The sequence below is a fragment of the Tachyglossus aculeatus genome, chromosome 19 (assembly GCF_015852505.1).
Source record: "Tachyglossus aculeatus isolate mTacAcu1 chromosome 19, mTacAcu1.pri, whole genome shotgun sequence".
In the NCBI taxonomy this organism is placed as follows: Eukaryota; Metazoa; Chordata; class Mammalia; order Monotremata; family Tachyglossidae; genus Tachyglossus; species Tachyglossus aculeatus.
In genome coordinates, this window is record NC_052084.1 from 114,049 (window position 1) to 137,235 (window position 23,187).

General features: G+C 53.5%; 1 protein-coding gene across 1 annotated transcript in view; it reads left to right on the forward strand.

Moving 5' to 3' along the window:
- TTC13 (tetratricopeptide repeat domain 13) overlaps nt 1–23,187 on the forward strand; it is a 36,408-nt gene that overhangs the window by 5,284 nt on the left and 7,937 nt on the right. Inside the window, exons 3-16 of the mRNA XM_038761382.1 lie at nt 4,776–4,870; nt 5,669–5,744; nt 7,372–7,442; nt 8,318–8,383; nt 9,301–9,393; nt 11,872–11,988; nt 12,869–12,979; nt 13,985–14,067; nt 15,839–15,980; nt 16,473–16,647; nt 17,605–17,761; nt 18,268–18,398; nt 18,922–19,054; nt 22,439–22,531. Coding sequence (XP_038617310.1) covers nt 4,776–4,870; nt 5,669–5,744; nt 7,372–7,442; nt 8,318–8,383; nt 9,301–9,393; nt 11,872–11,988; nt 12,869–12,979; nt 13,985–14,067; nt 15,839–15,980; nt 16,473–16,647; nt 17,605–17,761; nt 18,268–18,398; nt 18,922–19,054; nt 22,439–22,531 — 1,543 coding nt within the window. The remainder of the gene's footprint in view (nt 1–4,775; nt 4,871–5,668; nt 5,745–7,371; nt 7,443–8,317; nt 8,384–9,300; nt 9,394–11,871; nt 11,989–12,868; nt 12,980–13,984; nt 14,068–15,838; nt 15,981–16,472; nt 16,648–17,604; nt 17,762–18,267; nt 18,399–18,921; nt 19,055–22,438; nt 22,532–23,187) is intronic.

The following is a 23,187-nucleotide window of genomic DNA, read 5'->3' on the forward strand; positions in this document are numbered from 1 at the left end:
GTAAATGTCATTCTTCTTCTTATTATTATTACCCCAGCAGATACATAGTAAGCGCCAAATAAATAGCATAATTATGAGTGGAGAGCAGAGGGGCAGTGCCAGGACTGCTGGACCTGTCCATGTTTCTCCTCCTGGGGCTTGCTTAGGGCTGTTTTCCTGCTTTCCTTTAGGCTATCTCTGAGTTTCCTACTCTTTGACCCAGGCTTAGTCCTCAAGGAGATGTGAGGTGCTTGGATCCTCCGATGTTGCCACAAGCCCCGACACTGGCTTCCCAGGCAGAGCAGTGGGCAGAGGTGGGCAACTTTATCCTATGTTATTTGAAGAACCACTACCAGACAGTTTAGCTTCAGCGAACCCAGGAGGGATGCTTGGGCTGGCAGTTAATCTTTATCCATTCCTTGAAAATCTTTAAAGGAAGTGCTGTCTTTTTTCCCTCTATTACCGTTCTGTTTTAAGTACAGAGTTCACACCCATCTCGGAATTTAACTGTGAATAATTTCACAATTAAATTGACAGCTTGAATCCTAGCTCTGCATTCTGCCCAAACATGTAGGTGGCCACCGGATTTCATTTGGCTCAACGGCTTTAACTCGGGTGATCAGTTAAGCAGCGTGTAATAACCACATTTCCCAGGCGTTTTAAAGAAAGAAAGGGGTTAGGTTAAAGCAAACAGGCTCGTATTTGGTTAGTAATAAAGTAAGACATATCTTTCGAACTCCAAAGACCAAATCTCGCTCTCGTTCAGAAAAGCTTTGCTTTCTCTTCCTAATTTGGTTGTCGTGAGCCCCTGCAGATGGATGGGAGGAAGGGAGGGGTGTGCGTGCACGCGTGTGTGTGTTTCCTTCTGTCTCTTCTCTCTGGCTGATTTTCTAGTCTCCTCATTCTTCCTTCTGTTTCCAGTGACTCTCCTTTTCAGGCTTTCCTGGGGGTGCTACATCTTCAGTCTCTCTGTTTTTAGTCCTTCATGTACACTTGTGCATTCATGAATAGCCCGTGTGTGGAGTCGGATGAAACAGGTGTCCTGGGAATTGAGTCTTTTCTCCTAACTCTTCTTTGGGCCAGGATCAGGGAATAAGAGGTCAACCTTTGTCGGGGGTCGTGTCAGACTCACCACCTCCCGGGGCCGAGCCAACCTCGGAGTCAGAAGGACACCCGTGTTCACCTAAAGATTCTGCCCTGTGTGGTGGCTCCAGAGCCTTTGAGCTAGCTATGCTGTTGGCTGGCCCATTCCTATTAAATGGCTTCTTATCGGCTTGCCCCTTTGACCCACTTTACCGTGTACCTTCGCTACCCTGAACATGCTTTGCCGTGCTCCTAATTATCATAATCATCACGGTGGTATTTGTTAAGCGCTCACTACGTGCCAAGCGCTGTTCTACACTCTGGGGTAGATACAAGATCATCTCCCACGTGAGGCTCACATTGTGAGAACAAGTATCGAATCCCCATTTTACAGATGAGGGAACCGAGGCCCAGAGATGTTAAATGACTTGCCCAAGGTCTCACAGCAAGTAAATAATAATAATGATGGCATTTATTAAGCGCTTACTATGTGCAAAGCACTGTTCTAAGCGCTGAGGAGGTTACAGGGTGATCAGGTTGTCCCACGGGGGGCTCACAGTCTTTATCCCCATTTTACAGTTGAGGGAACTGAGGCCCAGAGAAGTTAAGTGACTTGCCCAAAGTCACACAGCTGACAAGTGGCAGAGCCGGGATTTGAACCCATGACCTCTGACTCCAAAGCCCGGGCTCTTTCCACTGAGCCACGCTGCTTCTCTGGAATGGTGGAGCCATACTGCTGCTCCCATGGGGAGCACTGGAATCCTGACCCTGTTCCTTAGGGGAGCAGCCCACACCCAGAGGGCCGAACTGAGGGTCTCCTCTGGTCAGCAAAGGTCCTGCCTCCAGGTCTTGGACTCCAGGATCCACTGGATTTTTATTTTTTACTTTTTTTTTTTTATTGGTAGTTGTAAAGGGTTTACTAAGTGCCAGACGCTTTACTAATCGCTGAGGTAGATAAAAGATAATCAGGTTGGACTCGATCCTTGCCCCACATAGGACTTACGGTCTTAATCTCCATTATATGAGAAGCAGCGTGGCTCAGTGGAAAGAGCCCGGGCTTGGGAGTCAGAGATCATGGCTTCTAATCCCGGCTCTGCTGCTTGTCAGCTGTGAGACTTTGGACAAGTCACTTAACTTCTCCGTGCCTCAGTTACCTCATCTGTAAAATGGGGACGAAGACTGTGACCCCACATGAGACTACCTGATCACCTTGTATCCCCCGCAGCACTTAGAACAGTGCTTTGCACATAGTAAGCGCTTAACAAATACCATCATCATTATTATTATTATACAGACGAAGGAACTGAGGCACAGAGAATTGAAGTGACTTGCCCAGGGTCACACAGCAGACAGGTGGCGGAGCCAGGATTAGAACCCACGACCTCTGACTTTTAGGCCCGGCTCTTTCCTCCAGGCCAAGCTGCTTCTGGCTTGGGCTACAGGATCTACTAGTCGACTGCCTGGCATGTTCTCCGATGGTTGGGGGGTGTCCCAGCGCTCTTCAGAAGGAAAAGCTAGTTAGCCCCGTGGCTTTGCTGCAGCCGGGTGAGCAGAGAGCAGTTCATTTACAGGGCACTGAGACTGTGAAATCAGAAACTCTACCGAGTTTAAAATTTAGGTTTCGGGCCCCAAAGGGGCTGTTTCTTTTCCTCTTTTAAACAAAGAGCAGCTCCTTTTCCCAACAAAGTGATGTCAGTTTCCTGTTCCGACTTCAAGAACTTTGGACTGTGGGCAGGGGAAGGGAGTGGGAGGTGGGAGGAAGGAGGAGAAGAAGCCATGTTGCCTAGTGGATAGGGCTCTGCCACTTGTCTGCTGTGAGACCTTGCGCATGTCACTTCCCTTCTCTATTCCTCAGTCACCTCATCTGTGAAATGGGGATTAAGACTGTGATCCCCATATAGGACATGGACCGTATCCCTCCTGATTAGCTCGTATCTATTCCAGCTCTTAGGAGAGTGCCTGGCACATCGGAGGTGCTTAACAAATACATTAAGGAAAAAAGTGGAAGGGCCAGCAGTGAAAAATGGCCTCCCCTCTCCAGTCTGGACTTCACCACCTGGATCGCCAGGTCCTCTGACTCGATTGTACTCTCCTAAGTGCTTAGTCCAGTGCTGTGCACCCCTAGGCGCTCGGTAAGGGCTGCTGATGGATGGATGCATGGGTTGATGGATGGACCAAACACCTGGTAAACTTGGAGTTCCCCCTCCTCTTCCGATCTCGGGACCCGGGGTCCCTCTGGAACAGGTCCGGTTGCAGACAAGCTGCCCCCTCTCACTCTGCCTGTCTGTAAGGCACTGTGTCACTTTGGGCAAGTCATTTCACTTCTCTGGGCCTCAGTTACCTCATCTGTAAAATGGAGATCAAGACTGTGAGCCCCATGAGGGACAACCTGATCACCTTGTATCTCCTCCAGCGCTTAGCACAGTGCTTGACACATAGTAAGCACTTAAATACCATCGTTATTATTAAGGCGCTCTGCTTCTCGGTAACTGTGGGGCAGCTTCCAGGGTGGGGCACCCTGGGATCTAGTGGAGCTTGTGTTGAGGATGGGGCCCGGATCAGTGGGGCGATGGTTTCCCCTGCAGTCATTCTCTTCCTTCGGTGACTCTCCCCGGGCTTTCTCCCGAGCTCTTCCGGGCTAGCTCGGCTTTCCGACCCTTGTTTTCCCCGGCGTTCTGGCCGAGGAAGCGTGACTCACAGGATTCAGTTCTTTCTGGGCGGTGTCCAGGACCATTTTGCCCTAGGAACTTAGAAAGGCGCTTGCAAAAACGCCCCCGCTCTTTTTTTTTTTGCCTCTGTACATGTATGGACCAGCACAGTGGCCACGTCGAATCTTCACATTCACATTGGGGTGGAGACTGGAGGGGAGTGGCGGGCGGGAGGCGATGCTTACGGCAGAGAGTTGCGAGGGAAGGTCAGGCGAGGGCACGGGCCTTCAGGTCAACTCTGCTGCCTTGGACTCTCTGGGGCCCTGGGTGAGCTGAGCCGCTCTTGGGATCTGTTCTTCTGGACCCTGCGGTTCGAAGTGGTCCCCGGCTGATGGCTGACTCCTGTCTTGTCCGCAAACATACAGGGCCCCAGAAAGAGAATGAATCTAGGTGGTCAGAAACCCAAAGTCCCTGACACTGGCTGTCACCCTTCGCCTCCTGGCAAGGCCGAGAGCACCCAGTGGGCTTGGGTTTGATAATCCCACCCTTCTGAGAGCGCTACTCCGTTCTCCCTCCTCCCCATGGGGCTAGCAGGGTTTGCTAACACCGAATTTGTGAAGAATCATTGGCCCCGGACATTCTCTGCCACCAGGATACCGATGATCAAGATTGAGGGTGGGGAGGAAGGGAGGGACTGACCGCTCCTCCACCTCTGCGTAGTGGCCCTTCCGCCAGCCCCTTGCTGCCTGGCTCTGCCCCCTACCCCTGTGTCCCGAGTCCTGGCTCTGTCTCCCCGTGGGGGCTCTTTTTCTCCCTTCCTTGGTCTTTCCCCGGGTGCCCCTTGGGCCCGGCGCTCAGTGGGAAGTGCCCGGCTGGTCCCTTATCGGATCCGGCTCAACTCACCATGGTGGCGGCCATCCCTAAGGAGCAGGTTTCGGACTGCTCCGTTGGCTGCCGCCGGGCCATTTCCTGAAACTCCAGCCACAGCTGAGGGCCGTGGGCCTCTAGGATGGGGAAGGTGGGCCAACGGCGAGAGATGAGATGGGAAATATTTGTGCCTTGCAGAGTCGTCTTTTTTGAGCTTCCACGACTCGGACTGCGAGTCGAGAGGATCGCCTCCTTGTGAATCTTTGCTTTCACTGAATACCGAAAAGATTCTGGTACGTTTCCCCTCCCCGGGCTTCCTCCAGTGCTCGGCTTCTACCTCTTGTGACTCCCAAGCCGGTGGGTCTCGAAGCAGTGCTGGGAGTTAGTGTTCTGGTCCTCGTGGGAAATGGGGTCGGCCGGGCTGTCTGGCTGCGTTCTAGAGAGGCAGGGCCAGCCAGAGACCCGATCCCACCCTGGGGAACTTGGGGTAACTCGGGGTCCTGTGACTTCCAGGGCCAATTCTAGGGGTGGGGACCCTGGGGGCCGGCGATGGTCGGCATCACAGCCTTTGGCATCGGGGGTGAGGGTAAGGGGTGGTGGATCTGAGAGGCATTGGGGGCGGTGGGGATAGAGTGCCCAGAATGTTAGACCTTCCCCGGAGCATCCAGTCTTGGACTAATTTCCTAGGGGCCGTTGTGGGGCAGTTCTGTTGCCACTGTAGCTCGGGACTCTCCCGAGTGCTTAGTACAGCACTGGACCCTCAGTCAGAGCTCAGGAAACACCACTGACTGCCTGGCAAATTGTCCGGTGCCCCCTCGATCTCCCCGGGCGCTATCTCTGCTACTGCTGCTGCTGCTGCTTTCCCTTTCTCAGTTTCTGACCCCCCACATCCCTGCCCCTCTATGTGTCCCGGGGAATGCCCAAGGGGCAGAAAGGACAGCAAGGACAGTAGCCCACACTGTAAACCTTGCTGAGCCTCTTGGAGGTTTCCGTTGGGCTGGGGGTGCCCTGGGGGCTTTCTCAAATTCCTTTTCCTGCCTGACTCTGCCTTACTGAGGTCAGCTAAACTCTTCCCCTCTTCTTTTTTCCAGAGCCAAGCAAAGACCCTGGCCGAACAAAAGAGATTCCCCTTTGCCACGGACAACGTCAACACGAACGAAGAGCTGGGTGAGTGTTTCTCCGACTCTCCCGGGGCATCCGTGGGCAGGGTTCCAGCCCTCTCCCGGGCCCGGAGGCCATTTTCTCTTTCTCTTTTTTGGGCTTTGGGAAAGGGGAAGACAGAGGCCAGGAGCACGTGGGAAGGCAGGCAGTAAGGCGAGGTGGAAATGAAGAGCAAAGGTTGAACGCTCTTTCGGCCCTCTTGTTGGGCCCCAGAGCCCCATTCCCTCAACATTGGGTTCCTTGGGCAGAAAAGCCCCACTGGGTCGGAGAGGTGGCCACTGTGGGGATCAGCATCTGCTGCCCATCTGGGACCATGGTTGGGATGTGGTGGGGAGGAGAGGGTTGGGGCACTGGGGGGTGGCAAGCCTTTGTTTGTCCTTCCCAGGGTAGGGGCAGGGGGAGGCTGATCTAATAATGATGATAATAACAATAGTGAGAGAAAGGAGAAGGGAGAGCAGGTATTTAATCCCCATTTTCTTTTTTTTTCTTAAAGGGATTTGTTAAGTGCTTATTACGGACCAGGCACTGTACTAAGTGCTGGGGTAGTTACAAGCTAATCAGACTGGATGCAGCCCGTGTCCCACATGGGACTCACGGTCTTAACCCCTATTTTACAGATGAGGTAACTGAGGCACAGAGTGACTTGCCCAAGTTCATGCAGCTGACAAGTGATGGAGCCAGGATTAGAACCCAGGTCCTTCTGACTCCAGGCCCCGGTGTTAACCACTAGATGACACTGCTGAAGGGTTTTAAACGGCCCCTCCTCTTAGTGTAGATGCCCGGTTTGGTGGGTGGGTGGGTGTACCTTTCATAATAATAATAATAATAATAATAGGGTTTACTAAGCACTTACTATATGCCAAGCACTGTTCTAAGTGCTGGGGAGGTTACAAGGTGATCAGGTTGTCCCACGGGGGGGCTCACAGTCTTAATCCCCATTGTACAGATGAGGTAACTGAGGCACAGAGAAGTTAAGTGACTTGCCCAAAGTCACACAGCTGACGATTGGCAGAGTTGGGATTTGAACCCATGACCTCTGACTCCAAAGCCCGGGCTGTTTCCACTGAGCCACGCTGCTTCATTACTTAACTCAGCCAAGTTGTTGAGTCCGCACTGTGAGAAGCAGCGTGACTTCGTGTAAAGAGCACAGGCTTGGGAGTCAGAGGTCATGGGTTCTAATCCTGACAACGCCAATTGTCTGCTGTGTGATCTTGGGCAAGCCAGTTCACGTCTCTGTGCCTCAGTTACCTCATCTGTAAAATGGGGGTTAAGACTGTGAGCCCCAAGTGGGACAACCTGATTACCTTGAATCTACCCCAGTGTTTAGAACAGTGCTTGGCACATAGTAAGCATTTAACAAATACCATCATTATTATTATTATTATTATTATTATTATTATTATTAGACCATTTGGCATTTGACTGTGAGGAGCCTCCTCTATGGGTGCTTAAGGGCGAGTATTGACCCTGAGGCCACTGATCTGCAGGTGAACCGTGTCCAGTCATTCTTGGGGTGAGCCTGTATTAAGGAAATAGTGCCCACATGCACCCTAGACTATTAGGGAATTGCCATTTCTCCAAGGGCCAAACTGGCATTTGCAGTGAAGACCAAGGTGTTACTTGTGTTTTTCAGCCATTGCCTACGTGCTGATTAGCAGCGGCCTTTATGATGAAGCAATAAGGCATTTCTCTTCAATGCTTCAGGTAACTATCCTCTCGTCTCTAATCCGCAGTTCGAATGGTAAATTGGTGGCCCCAGGGGAACCATAGGTTTCTGTGTGCGGTAAAAGTGTTTCTGAATAATAATAATAATAATAATAATGGCATTTATTAAGCACTTACTATGTGCAAAGCACTGTTCTAAGCGCTAGGGAGGTTACAAGGCAATCAGGTTGTCCCACAGGGGGCTCACAGTCTTCATCCCCATTTTACAGTTGAGGTAACTGAGGCCCAGAGAAGTTAAGTGACTTGCCCAAAGTCACACAGCTGACAATTGGCGGAGCCAGGATTTGAACCCATGACCTCTGATTCCAAAGCCCGTGCCCACTGAGCCATGCTGCTTCTCTTCTCTTCTGAAGGTTGTAGATGACCTCTACGCAGCAACTGCTCTGGTGTTTCAGTCAGTTGCATTTACTGAACGCTTACTGTGTGCAGAGCACTGTACTAAGCGCTTGGGAGAGTACAGTATAACAGTAGACGGACACATTCCCTGCCCACAACGAGCTTACGGTCTAGAGGGGCAGACAGACGTTAATATAAATAAATAAATTACAGGTTAATATAACAGTAGACAGACACATTCCCTGCCCACAACGAGCTTACGGTCTAGAGGGGGAGACAGACGTTAATATAAATAAATAAATTACAGGTTAATATAACAGTAGACAGACACATTCCCTGCCCACAACGAGCTTACGGTCTAGAGGGGGAGACAGACGTTAATATAAATAAATAAATTACAGGTCTGTACAGCAGTGCTGTGGGATTGAGAGGGGATGATCTTTTGATTTGGGGAGATAGTTTCAGCTTACCACCATGCTTTCCCGGTGTTGGTGTTGTTGTGTGGTGGTGTTTCCCAGGAGGAACCGGAGCTCGTCAGTGCAATCTACGGTCGTGGGATAGCCTATGGGAAGAAAGGACTGCACGTGAGTGTTTGCTCTGCAGAGACACAGCTGCAAAGGCGCCTTCCCCAGTTCCACAGCAGCCGCTACAGAACGAGCCCTTGGACCGGGACTCAGCTTATCCTGTTGTTTGTTTGTTTGTTTGGGAGAGGTGGGAATTGTGCCGAGGAAAGTCCCTAGGGGTTGTGGAGCCAAAGGCGTAGAATCCACTTGGTGTTTGGAGAGTGTATTTCCAGTTCGGACCTCACCAGGTGGGTGAGCGGGTTGAGCTTGGCTGTTGGGGCTCCCTCTCAAAGGGGTTTTGGACTACCCCGATTAAGGACCAGAATTAGCCTGAGGCTGGAGAAGCAGGCCAGAGAAGCAACATGGCATGGGCCTTGGTACTCTAAAGGACCTGGATTCTAATCCCAGCTCCACCACTTGTCTGCTGCGTGGCCTTGGGCAAGTCATCTAACTTTCCTGTGCCTCAGTTATCTCATCTGCAAAATGGGGATTAGGACTGTAAGCCCTATATGGGACATAATAATAATAACAATGATCATAACTGTGGTATTTATTAAGCAATTACTATGTGCCAAGCACTGTCCTAGGCACTGGGGTCGACACAAGCCAATGAGGTTGGACAGAATCCCTGTCCCACGTGGGGCTCATGGACATGGACTGTGTCCAATCTGATTAGCTTGTATCTAGGGTTAGTCCAGTGCTTGGCACGTAGGAATCGCCTAATGTGTACCATAAAAAAGAAAAGAAAAAAGCGATCCAGGGGCTGCTGGGTAGGTCTGGCCGGGACCGTCCTCTGGGGGTTGGCAAGAGGATCCAATCAGGTTCCCCATTAGTTTTTTGCCCAGACCATTCTCTTACTGCTAAGTGGTCAGTCTTAGCCGAAAGCCATCGACAAGCGAGCCCCAGCACGGGTCACCCCAAGATCATGTCTCTCTTAGGATGTCAAGAATGCCGAGCTTGCCCTGTTTGAGCTGAGCCGAGTCGTCGCTCTGGAGCCAGACCGCCCGGACGTGTTGGAGCAGCGAGCCGAGGTGGGAGCTACCGGCGGGTCGGGCCGGGCCGGGCTGGGCCGGGCCGGCTCGGGTGTCAGAAAGTACTGACCCCGATGGATTCGAAGTCTCCGCTTTCCTTTTCTCTCACTGCTTGACGTTAAAGCACCTCGAGGCTCTGGGACAAGGCATGGCTCGAGAGGTCTTTGTCTGTTGGGGAAATCCACAGGCCCCCGGTGATTTTCTGAGCAGCGATTTTCAAAATGCGTCCATTGCACAGCCGTTTTGGGGAGTCTTCACTCCTGCCTCCTGGGTGGTAATCTCCCTTCCAGGTCTTCAGTAGTTGTCCCCCCTGAGTGTCTTGGCAAGCGCTGCTACCGATTCCTGGGAGTTAGGGAGTTAGGATGCTAGCCCAAAGCCATTGTGAAATCACACTTTATCCCTCGGTGTCGGGAAGAAGTGGGGACCTATCTGTAGACTTTTCATTTCACTAAACCTTTCCTGCAGGCAGGGCCTTAGATGCCGATTGCCTTAACCCACTCAATGTGGTTAAGATTTCACTTTTCATTTCCTGGGATGTCTGCCTTTTTTGGGTAGGGAACCTACAGATGATGTCTCAGCTGATTGTCTCGTATCTCTTCAGCGCTTAGCACAGTGTTCGGCATAGAATAATGACAGACTATTATTTATCATCAAAATCATTGTCATTACATAGGATCTTTTTTACACTGAGGAGGCAAAAGCTTTGTGGTTTTTTTAGTTGATATTAATTTATTCTCTCTCATCGGTCATTCCTGATGGAGAATTCTGTCGTCATTCATCTTTGGGAAGGTGTTTTGTTCTATATTGATTTTCATATTTAATCAGAAGTGCATCAGATTCAAAGCTTGCTGACTGGGAAGAAATTACTCTTAGGTTTAAAAGCAAATACTTGTTTTGCTCTCAGTCATATTTACTGAGCTCTTACCTTGTGCAGAGCACTGTACTAAGCGCTTGGGAGAGTCCAACATAACAGAGTTGGTAGACACATTCCTTCCTTGTTTTGAGACGGGCATCGCGAGGGAGGTTTAGTTTCTGATGGCAAGTCTCTCTCAGATGAGCAGGATCTGCAATCTGTTTTGCATTTAGACTCCCAGGGGACAGGTCGATACTGTTTTCTTGCCTGTTTGTTCAGCCATGCAAATGGGGGTGGTCAGGAAATGCTGTTGCAGCAGCAAGCAAGGGTAACGGGGAAGGGCGGTGGGTGAGAACAGCTGGTTCTTTTCCTCTCCTTGTGGTAGAGCCAGAGGTTGGGGTTCCTCCACTGGGCCCTGGCATGGCTCACATGACTGAGTGTGGAAAGAGGAAAGGCTAACTGAGAGGGTGGTTTTGTGATTTCCCACATCAGCCCAGATTGTATTTACTGGCAACCCAGAAAAAGGCCAGAGACAAGAGAAGTAAGCAGAGAGTGTCTTTCAAAGTGGGCGTCGGTGCGCCCCTCTCCCCCGACTTGGTATTTATTGAGCGCTTACTTTATGCAGAGCACTGGACTAAGCGTTTGGGAGAGTTCAGTACAACAGACACATGCCCTTCCTACAGTGAACTTACAGTCTAGAGGGGGAGGCAGACATTAATAGAAATAAAATAAATTATGTATACATACGGAAGTGCTGTGGGACTGAGGGGGTGATGAATATCAAGTGCTTAAAGGGTAGAGATCCATGTAGATGATGCAGAAAGGAAGAGGGAGATAAATGTGGGGAAGGCCCCTTGGAGGAGGTATGACCTTAATAAGGTTTTGAAGGTGCAGAGAGTGGTGGTCTGGCTTATGTGGTCATGGATGATTTTCCCCACCATCCTTGCAAAGAATGCCAACCTGTACCCGGGGTCTTAAAGTCTGCAGAGAATCAGGGTTTTGCCCAACTTTGCCCAACTGGGGCTGCTGGCCTCGGAGCTCAGATGGTCCGAGCCCCCCAGGCTGATGATGATGATGATGATGATGATGGCATTTATTAAGCGCTCACTATGTGCCAAGAACTGTTCTAAGTGCTGGCAGCCCCATCGAGAGTGCTCCAGCCATGGTCGGTGAGGGGCTAGGTAGGTAGAGGGTGAGGCTGCCATGTGGTTCCCGGAGTGGGGCCAGAAGTGGGACTGGCTCTCCGGGCCGGAAGCATCACCGTAAGCTCCAGCCCGTAGCCCGACGATGCTACTTTCAGCCAGCCTGATCGAGTTCCAAGTTACCGGAAGATGAGCTGTCTGAAAGGAAAAAAGCAGGCACCAGGACGAAGCACAAAGCAGCAGGATATGAAGGAGAGCGGCGGCTCCATGGAGCCTCCGGTGCCCAGTTGTCCCGCTGGCCGGGGCTCGGGTGCCGAGACCGAGGGCGTTTCCCTTTGTCTGCTTCAGAGCTCTGCTCTCTGCCCACTGTCTTTTGGAGCAGGAGGTCGGTTTTGCCGAGAGACCAGATCCACTCGGCCCTGGACCTGGGGCAGGCCCTGGCCCGGGCACAGCCCAGGCTCACTGCCGTATCGTGGTTTTTAGATCCTGTCGCCTTTGGGTCGGGTCAACGAAGCCCTGAGTGACCTGACTAAAGCCATCCAGCTGCAGCCGTCGGCGCGACTGTACCGGCACCGAGGGACCCTGCACTTCATCTCTGAGGTGAGTCCAGCACCCGGAGATGTGGCGTCTTGCCCTATCTGTGGCCGTCTCCTCTGGCCCTGGGGGGTGGACCTAGTGGCCGGGGAAGAAATCCAAAGCAGCGCTTTTCTACTGTCCACTTCTCGGTCTGTCTTCCAGGGAGCGGCTGCCTCTGTCTTGGGGCAGAGGGGCAGAGAAGATGGAGGGCAGAAACCTGAATCTGGATGGGTTGGGGGTACAGGGTTCTCTCTAAGGCGTGAAAGTTGAGCTCCTCATGTTTAGAAAAACCTCTGGCCCGGCCAGAGTCAAAAGACCCAGATTGGATTACTGGGTGACTGGAGCAGACTGGGGAGTGGGCAGCAAGGTGAGAACAAGAGAGAAAGTATGGGTTGGGTGTGAGCACTGGCAGGGAAGACTTTGCCCTCAGGAGGGTGGGAGGCAGGCACGTAGGGGAGGGCTTTGCCTGCTGTCAGATGGTTCATCGTGGTTGTCCCTGGGGTTCCTGGGCGTTGTGCAGGTCCATTCTGTGTAGCATTTATTCAGCAACTTGAAGATGTGGTGGATTTTACGGCATGAGGAATAGGTGAGTGGAGAGAGGGAAATAGGTTGGGTTCGTGCTCCAGTTTAACACAGCACTTGTGAGAGTCACGGTCCATCTCTCTGGGCCCCGGCTGCGTCGGCTGAGAAACCTTGAGGTGGGTGCATGCGCGGCCCCGGCTTTACGGCTGTTCTCGGCCCAGATGGCGGCGTGCCGTCCCACCTCTGGAACCGGCAGCGGGCCGCCCCTGGGACCCTTCGGAAGGAATTGGGGTTGCCATGGACCTGGCAGAGCCGCCCAGTTGGATTTGCTAGTGGCCGGTCACTAGCTTCCTCACCCTCGCCTCCCCTCCCCGCCCCGTAGGACTACGCAGCAGCTCATGAAGACTTTCAGCAGTCACTGGACCTGAACCCCAACCAGCCGATCGCCATGCTGTACAAGGGTCTGACCTTCTTCCATCGAGGCCTCCTGAAGGTAGGGGGCTCCATGTGTCCCATCGGTCGATCGATCCGGAAGAACCACCGACAAGTTGCTGTGTTCTGCTTTCCCTCCGCGGCCACTGGAGGCAAGGAGGAAGTTTGGGATGGCGGGCTGGACCTCTTTCCTCCCCTCTTCCTAAGTCACCCACTCTGGACTTGTTGGCGGCCCACAGCAAATTTTCTGTAAAAAAAAAAAAGTTGGCCCACTTCTGGGAGCAGAGCTGCTCTTTATTTTGATGCTATTTAGTAAGTGCTTACTATTTGCCAGGCCCTGTACTAATCGCTGGGCTAGACACAAGCTAATCAGGTCGGACACAGTCCCTGTCCCATATGGGGCTCACAATCCTAATCCCCAATTTACAGATGAGGTAACTGAGGCACAGAGAAGTGAAGTAACTCGTTCAAGGTCACACAGCAAAGACACAGAGTCAGTATTAGAACCCAGGTCCTTCCAACTCCCAGGCCCACGCTCTGTCCACTATGCCACATTGCATTGCTTAGCATCCCGCTGTGGAGAAGAATATTCAATTTTGGGCACCTGGAGGTGCTGGAGTTCTTCCTGCAAAAGGGGGCATGCACTGCCATAATGCACTAGATGAGGGCTGGCCACTGATTTTGGCCGACGGACCACTGACCGCTCGTCCCCAGAGGGTCTGTGGGTCATCATCAATCGTATTTATTGAGCGCTTACTGTGTGCAGAGCACTGTACTAAGCGCTTGGGAAGTACAAATTGGCAACATATAGAGACAGTCCCTACCCAACAGTGGGCTCTCAGTCTAAAAGGTGTGTTCGGTCCCCTAGCAAGCACTTGCGGGAGTGAGTCTGGGAGAGACCTTGGCCATTCCCATTTGCCTCCCTTGGCCTGGCTCCAGAGAATGGGTTGGTGGCCAGGCAGGATCTGTGCAGAGCGGCCCCTCGGCCCCTCCTTCCAGCGACCCCACCCCACTGGGACTCCACTGAAGTGAGGGCAACAGTGAGGCTTGTCTTGCTTTTCCACAGGAAGCCGTTGAGTCCTTCAAAGAGGCTCTGAAACAGAAGGCTGATTTTATTGATGCCTATAAAAGCCTGGGCCAGGCCTATCGGTAAGTGAGGTGGAACTGGGGCGTTTGGGGAGGGTGCGGGTATTGGCGAGAGCTCCAGAGCCTCCACAGGAGTGACAGAAAGACTGCCTCCAATGCCACACCTTCTAGAGGTGACTGAGTCTCAGAATGGTGATCTGGCTATTCAAAATCCCAACCATTGCTCTTGACATCGGAGAGGGCTAAAACCAATGTTAAATCAATCAATCAATCAATCAATCAATCATATTTATTGAGCGCTTACTAGGTGCAGAGCACTGTACTAAGCGCTTGGGAAGTACAAATTGGCAACATATACAGTCCCTACCCAACATTGGGCTCACAGTCTAAAAGGGGGAGACAGAGAAAAAAAAAAAAAACCAAACATACTAACAAAATAAAATAAATAGAATAGATATGTACAAGTAAAATAAATAAATAAATAGAGTAATAAATATGTACAAACATATATACATATATACAGGTGCTGTGGGGAAGGGAAGGAGGTAAGATGGGGGGGATACCATTCTTCCCATCTGTAGCTAACTCTAGAGCCAGGCTCCCCCACTGGACCATAAGCTCATTGAGGGCAGGGATCGTGTCTTCTAAATCTACCGTGCTCTCCCAGGTACCCCGGGCCAGTGGAAATGCCACTCTGCCCACAGTAGCTGCTCAGTTGATACTGTTGATTGAGTAGTGCGTTTGGCTACTAATCAATCAATCGTATTTATTGAGTGCTTACTGTGTGCAGAGCACTGTACTAAGCGCTTGGGAAGTACAAGTTGGCAACATATAGAGACGGTCCCTACCCAACAGTGGGCTCACAGTCTATAGAAGGGGGAGACACAGAACAAAACATATTAACAAAATAAAATAAATAGAATAAATATGTACAAGTAAAATAAATAAATGAATAGATGGCATTTATTAAGCGGTTACTATGTGCAAAGCACTGTTCTAAGCACTGGGGGGGATACACGGCGATCAGGTTGTCCCACGTGGGGTTCACATTCCTAATCTCCATTTTACAGATGAGGTAACTGAAGCCCAGAGAAGGGAACTGTGAGCCCACTGTTGGGTAGGGACCGTCTCCACATGCTGCCAACCTGTACTTCCCAAGCGCTTAGCACAGTGCTCTGCACACAGCAAGCACTCAATAAATACGACTGAATGAATGAATGAATGAAGTCAAGTTGCCAACTTGTCCTCCTCTACCTCCCGGCCCTCGTCCCTCTTTGCCTAACATATGCGGTTTCTGGTTCAGTGGTGTGGCTGGGTTGCATCTCTGGCCAGCGGAGGTGTCAATCCCACTAGAACCCCCAATAAATTTCATTAATGACATTGGTGTTAGTGTCAGAGATGGGAAAAGGAGAAGGAGGAGGAGAAGCGGATCCTGGTTCTAGGAATGAGAGGATGGCGGTACTCCGGTGGAGATGGGAAAGGGAAGAGAGGAGGAGGAGTGAGTTTGGAGGAAGTGTCCTGTCCCGATCTCTAGGGAGAGCTTTAGGAGGAGGACCGTCTCTGAGGGCAACCGACTCGTTTCTGAAGGACAACCGGCCTTTTCTCCAGAAAGCTCGGTCCTCGTTGGACGGCCAGAAACCCCCAGGCTCAACAAGGTGGTTTGGGAGGGGAGGATTTGCCTGAGGCCCTAGAGCAGGAGAGGGGAAGACTCGGGCCCAGAGCTGGGGGGCCGCGCTCCCCGAGCAGCACTTTACTCGTTGGACTCAGTCCCCCAGGCGAGCCCGGTTCTGCCTTCTCACTCTGCTGCCGGTCCGCGGCGCTTGTGAAACCCTAGAGAACTGGGCAACTTCGAAGCGGCCACGGAGAGCTTCCAGCGGGCACTGTTGCTCAACCACAATCACGTGCAGACCCTGCAGCTCCGGGGAGTGATGCTCTACCACCACGGCAGCCTGCACGAGGCCCTCAAGAGCTTTAAGGTGGGTGTCCGGTGGCACGCACGGCCCCTTCCGTTCCGGGCCGCGGTTCCGACTGAACGCAGCCGAGCTGACAGCGAGCGAGCGAGTGAGTGAGTGGCAGGCGGGGCAGACAGATGGGCATCGAGGAGCCTCCCAGCCGCCACCCTGATCCATCTCGCTTTCCCAGTTCAGTCGAACCTTGCGTTTCTGCTCTCGCTCCTGCCCTGCTGGGACACGAGTTCCGCCTGCCCTGCCTTGCAGTGCCCCGGTCGCTCTGAGCTTCGCCCACCCGGCTCCTCGTCGCCCTTTCTCACGCGACCCCACTCCAGGTGACCCAGCCTGGGGCTCCTCGGTTCTGGTCTGCCGCAAAGGCGCACGGCCTCACCCCAGCCCCACCCCCTAAGGCGGCCTCCCAGATCCCCCTGGGGTGCGAGGCGCGCGGCCTGACCTCACGTGGGATGGAAATGGCCCGCCGTCCCGCTGAATGCCGCCCTGGCTTCCTTCACTCTCCAGAGGTGCCTGCAGCTGGAGCCGTACAATGAAGTGTGCCAGCACATGAGGGGCCTCAGCCACGTGGCCCTGGGCCAGTTCTACGAGGGCATAAAGGCGCAGACCAAAGTCATGTTGAACGACCCCCTCCCAGGTCAGAAGGCGAGCCCTGAGTATCTGAAGGTGAAATATTTGCGAGGTGAGTCTCATGCACCACCTAAATCCCAGCCCGCTGCCCAAGGGCTCTCGGGCTTTCTGGCTCAGGTAACAATAATAATGATTACTCAGCCCGCCAACTCGCCATCGTTTCTGCATCCCGTCAGGCCAGTTACCTCCGGGCCTCCTGGACCAGTTCATTCAATCATATTTATTGAGCGCTTACGGTGTGCAAAGCACCGTATTAAGCACTTGGGAGAATACAGTATAACAACCGACAGACACATTCCCTGCCCACAGTGAGCTCACGGTCTAGTTCCCCTCCTCCTGCTCCTTGCGCACCCTCTGTCTTCACTGGGGGCACGTAGTAAGAGTAAGAGACAGTCCGTGCCCTCAAAGAGCTTACAATCCTGTCTCTCCTCGGGTGATCGTGCCACTTCTGCAGCAGTGTCACTACTTGGTCTCAGTGTCTGTATGGATCTTACACACACTGCGTGCCCCAAGTGAGCGTTCAGCAAATACAGTTAGGATTACTGTTTTACTTAAGTACTATCTCATATACATTACCGCTTTTCCTTCTTCCTCCCACCTGTAAATTATCTTTGTGTCTACCTCCCCTGCTAGATTTTAAGCTTCTTGAGGGCAGCAATCTTGTTTACTAAGTTTACTGTACTCTCCCAAGCACTGAGTACAGTGCTGTGTACATAATAGGTGCTCAGTAAATATTATTGGTTGACTGAGAGGAACTGAAATTTTAGGTCTCAAGTGTGGGTGGAAGGAAAATTAATCTCAAATTGCCCTGGGCTCGCCAACCTTTTAACGTGACATTTTCACTCAGGGCCCAGATGCTTTTCTGTAACTCGGGAGCAGCGGGCATTTTGAACCCAGGCAGGCATTTCAAGGAATGTTTGGCTGGGGTTGGGGGGTGGGGGCAGCCGGTGCTGTCAGGAGAGAGGTGGTGAGTTCGGGCTTTGAGTGGAATCCCGTCTCCCTCCCCCAGAGTACTCACGGTATCTCCACGCGCACCTGGACACACTGCTCACCGAGTACAGCGTCGACGAGGATCTGCCTGGCGGCTTCAAGGACCATTGGGCCAAGAACCTGCCCTTCCTCATAGATGACTATGAGGAGCAGCCGGGCCTCCAGCCCCACATCAAGTGAGGACCTCCCCGTCCCACCACTTCCCCAGAGAGGCCTCCCGCTGGCCGCACCACCCTCATCCGGGGACCTGGACGTGACTGGCAACCAGGGAGACTCCTGGGCCACCCTGTGGGATCGACTCTGTCTTGTGTTCCCAGAGTCGGGGTGAATCGGGGCCTGTCCTCTTGTCCCGTTCCTCGACTGGCCCCATTTCCGTCCTCTGCACGGGCTCTCCCTCTTTGCCACGGGCCCTTCGAAACCAAACTGCCCTCACCGTTCCGGTCCAAAACCAGTCCCTCATGGGGAGACCCCCCCAGAACCCATGGCATAGTGGCAGGGAGGGGCTCGTTCTTTCTTCCCAGGAACCACAGCCTGGTGGAGCTGGAGGTTGTGGTGGTCTTGATTTATTTGTACCAGGTGCTGCACGGCATAGCCACGGTCCGTCCAAGTTCTCCGGAGCCTCTGAATGTGGATCGAGTTTCCAGACCCTGAGTCCTCAGCGCATGTGCATCATTTCTCCTAGGGACGTGCTGCCCCAGAACTTTGACAGCTATAAGCTTGAGGTGCAAGAGCTGATTTGTGCGGCTGATCGCCTGGGGTCCCTGATGCAGTATGAGACTCCAGGATTCCTGCCCAACAGGAGAATCCACAGAGGTACGGGTATGCCCTGCCCCGCTTTACTTCCAAGGTGCCAGAGAGCTCGGGTGAAGAGCAGGCCTTCCGACCCCGCTTTGTCAGGACAGAGTCCGGGAGGTCCCCGGCGTGGGCCCCATAACTTTGGGCAGAGCTCTCGGGGCCCTACCACCCCAACTTCTGCTGGAATGGAGTGGTGGCCTAAGGGATACCTGCTTCACTTCTCCCAACTCCCTCCGTAGCAGCCCCGCTCCATCCATCCCAAAAGGCTTTGGGAATGTTTGGGGGGTGGGGTGGGGGCAGGTAGAGACATCTGCCTTGCTGCCAACGGGGCCCCACGGCTCCCAAAATCCAGCACGGGAAGGGCTTCGATCTCATTCTCGACGGGTGGGATGCGCTGCCGGGGGGTTCTGCCACCTCCACCTTAGCCTGTGACATCAGCCCCCCTCTCTCACCGGCTCGAGGGCAGCATGGCAGGTGACCCCGGCTTTCTGACCCCGGGGGCCCCCGCAGCTCGCCGTCTCCAAGTGCCCTTTGCCCTTAGCGATGGGGCTGGCAGCGCTGGAGGTGATGCAGGCGGTGCGGCGCACGTGGGCCAACTCCAAGGTTCGGACGCACGGAAAGACCCGGCTGATGCAGTGGAGAGACATGTTTGACATCGCAGTCAAGTGGCGCAGGTAACGCCGGCGGGACCAGGCGCCGCGGCTGGGCGGTTCTTGGCCATTTGGGGCCGAGCTGGATGGGACGGCCAATGAGCTGGACAGCCAATCCATCCTTGGGAGAGGTCCCCACCGGTTTCCCGCCCCTCCAAGACAGCTTGACATTTGGGCAGACATTCCGGGCTTTGGGAAGGGGAGCTTTCTGGTGGCCTCTTTTGCCCAGAGGTCACTGGGGAACAAAGCAATAAACTATTTAATATCAACATGAGAGTGGCGAGCTGCTCCCAGCTGGTTGCAGAAAGAGTCTGCAGGAAAATGGAGGAAATGACTGACCTGAGGAGGGAGGGAGGAATGGATAGGATGGCTGGATGGCTGGATGAAGCCATACTGATGATATTTATTAAGCACCATCATCATCATCATCAATCGTATTTATTGAGCGCTTACTGTGTGCAGAGCACTGTACTAAGCGCTTGGGAAGTACAAATTGGCAACATATAGAGACAGTCCCTACCCAATAGTGGGCTCACAGTCTAACAGCACGTACTAGGTGCCAAGCACTATGCTAAGTGCCGGGGTATAGAGATCCGCCTCATGTCTGCTGTGTGACCTTGGCAAGTCACTTCACTTCTCTGTGCCTCAGTTACCTCATCTTTAAAATGAGGATTGAGATTGTGAGCCCCATGTGGGGCAGGGACTGTCCAACCTGTTTGCTCATATCCAGCCCCTCACTTAGTGCAGTGCTTGGCACATAGTAAATGCTTAACTACCACTATTATTATTATTAATAATACAAGAGAATTCAGTCAGACACAGTCTCTGTCCCACATGAGTCTCACAATCTAAGAGGGAGGGACAGGTATTTTTTGTCCCCATTTTACAGATAAGAGGAGAGCCAGAGAAGTTCAGTGACCTGCCTGAGGTCACACAGCTTTCTGGGGACAGAGCCAAGACTAGAACCCAGGTGTCCCAGCCCCAAGGCCCTGCCCATCGGCCAGGTGGGGCAAGGAGGACCTGGCTCAGGCCAAACAGCCCTAGCCTGTTCTCCGGTCAGGGTCTCCGTAGGTGTCCCGAGTGGCTGCCCGCGAGTGCCAGCTGTGATTCCGAGCCTGCTGTGCCCAGACCCAGCTGAGCATGTGGATTGATTTCTCCTGCCCTGCTCCTGTGAGACCCACCTGCCCCTTGAGGGATGGTGTGGCCCCGAAGAGCTTAGGAAGAAGAAGAATTTCTGGTTTTCCTTTTGGGAAAGCTGGAAATCAGGCAGGAGAGTGAAAAATTGCAGCTGCCCCCTCTCAGGGAGACAGAGCTCTCGGGGCCACAGTTGGGACCCTGGAGCTTCTTAGGGAAAGTTTTCAAATAGTTTAGTAGCCCGTTAAGGGCTTTTCTTCCCCCTGAGCTTGTTTCTAAAAATATGAACGAGTTTCTTCTTTCTGACTCACACTGCTAAATATGGAAAGGAAGAAAAAAGTTCCTTTGTCTGCTGTGGATGGTTTCTATTTTCAGCCTTTCCCCGTGACCCATGAGCTGGAAACAACTCAAGGTGCTTCGGTGCCTTAGGGTCCAGCATCCAGACACAATCTACGGTGACACCAGTCTCCTCCAATGGGGTGGGGAAAAGAGGCAAAGGAGTGCAGACCGCTCCCCCTTGGCCCTTCCCCTACCCTCTTCTCCCCCTTTCTGCATCTCCTTTCACCCCTCCTCCATTCCCCAACCCACCCCCAAAAGACATTGGAGCGGTGGGGAGAAGGTTGGAATCAGGGAGCCTTGGAGTCAGGAGACCGAGCTGCATGTTTTCAGGAAGTGGTTCTCCACCCCTGACTCCTCCCTCCCCGACTAGGGCAGTGCCCTCCCAGCCAGGATAGTGCCCGCCAGCTGCGGAGTGGCTTCCCCACAACCAGGGCATTATGGCCACCGGCACTGTTGGCTGGGACCCTTGCCAACCACCCCTGTGAGGGGGAGGGGGCCTGAGGCTGGGGGAGCTCCAGGCCACAGTGGCTAGAGGTGGTTTGGGCCTGCAAGAACTCTGGCCACCTCAGAAAACCTGCTTATGCTGCTGGTGCCCCGTGATGGAAAGCGGTGGTCGTTTTGACCCCCTCCTTTGCCACCTGAGCCGGCCCCGAAAGCTTCCCCAGGGAACCCCAGCAGGCTCTGGACTGTGCCAAGCCTCCAAGGGGGTCCGGGAATGGCAGGGTCCCAGGGCACCCTCAGACCAGACCTATCTTGGGCACGGACAGAGGAAGAGGCAGAGAAAGGCCGGGAGCCCGTTCGTGCCTTTCGACTGAGTGTGTTCCCGAGAGCACCCTCGAGGGACCTCGCAGCTCAAACGGTCAACCCTAGTCACCATCGGCGCCACTAGGCTGGGTGCCAAGCGGGCACTGGGTGCCGGGCTGGGCATGCGCGGTCTCTGATTTTTGGTAATTATTATCGGACTGAAGCTAAATTACTTATTTTCAATTTTTCAGTTTCATAGTTAAAAGTTCTACACTTGGGTGCTAAATTGACTAGAATATGCAGTCTATGTTCCTAAAGCAGCCATAAAATAAAATTAGATCATATAAGAAAATAAGCTGTAGATGTACTTTAACTTGCTTGACAATTTCCATTGCCTTTTTCCAATAAAAACCTCACGTCTTCCCACGGCTTCAAACTTTCCAGAGAATTGTACATTTCTCGGCCCAGGGAGGACCAGGACGGAAACCGGAGTCAGGCCGGTGTGGGCCGTGTCCCATCGGCCCGATTTCCGATCCGATGGGCCGGCCCACACATTCCGCCTGCGTAAAGCTCTGGTTCTGGAGGTTCCCTTGGGGACAACTGCCCCAGGGCCCAGACAGACAGGCAGACCTTGTTTAGGCATCTGTGTTTTTCTTTCCTAACCCTAACCATTCATTTGTTTACTCATTCACTAGTATTTATTGAGCGCTTACTGTGTGCAGAACTCAGCACTAAGCACTTGGGAGAGGACAATACAGCAATAAACGGACACATTCCCTGCCCACAACGATCTTAAAGTCTAGAGGGCAGGGAGACAGATATCAGTATGAATAAATAAAGTACAGATATGTATCCGTGTGCTGTGGGGCTGGGAGAACCATGCCTGCATTGGGAGAGAGCAGAACACCCTGGAGGGGCAGCCCGCCCAACTCCCACTTGGTCCAGTTTCCCTGGTCCGAGGCTGGCCCCCCCACCCTTCTCCCGCTCGGCCTGATGCAGATGGACCCTGCAGGGGTCAGGTCTCAGTCACTGTGTGGGTGCCTTGGGGGACGGAGTCTCAGGTTCATCCCCCTTTACAAGCCATGTCCGCAAAGCCTTGGGCCTGGCCCTTCCCCACTCTCTGAGTCCCCTCATTGGTGCCAGGCAGCCGGCGGGCGCTGCTGGCATCATCTGACGGGCTCTGCCTTGCAGGATCGCAGACCCGGACCAGCCCGTGCTGTGGCTAGACCAGATGTCGGCTCGCAGCCTCAGCCGGGGCTTTAACAACCACATCAATCTCATCAGGTGAGAATGCGGGCCTTCTTCTGTCACTGGTCTCCATTTTCCACGGGGTCCCCGTCTCCCTCAAGGTGGGAAGCCGGGGGTCCTGTCCGGCCTCGTTGTAGCTCTGACTCAAAGAGCAGCCTCCTCAGCCAAGCTTGGTCGTGATCCCCCCCACAACCCTCCTCCTCCCTATTCTGCCGGCCTGGCCCTCGGGACATCTGCCCACCCCTGCTGGCCTTGGAAGGGCCTGGCCTAGTCCCTCCTCCATCCTCCTCCGCCGGCCTGGCCCTGGGGACATGTGCCCACCCCTGCTGGCCGTAGCTGGGCCTGGCCATTGCGTTCCTGGACCACCGCCCATCTCCCCGCCCTTTCCCCTGCCGGCTCTGGGCCCGAGAGTTACAGCCTGTTCCCTCCGCTCTTTGTACCCGTCTCCAGCTGCCTCCCCTCTCAGTTGAGCAGAGCTGCCTGCCGCTGGCATGGATCTGCATGCCCCAAACCCCCACAGTCACCCACCCTCACCCATAACTCGGGTACTTGCCCCGCCAGCTGTGGACCTGCGGATGCTGGGCCAGCTCTGCCAGCAGCGGCCATGTGGCCTACCCCACGGCAGAGCTGCCACCCTTAACCCGGTTCAATCCAGGCTTCACGTGGTTGGCAACGTGCCTGCCCGTCAGCCG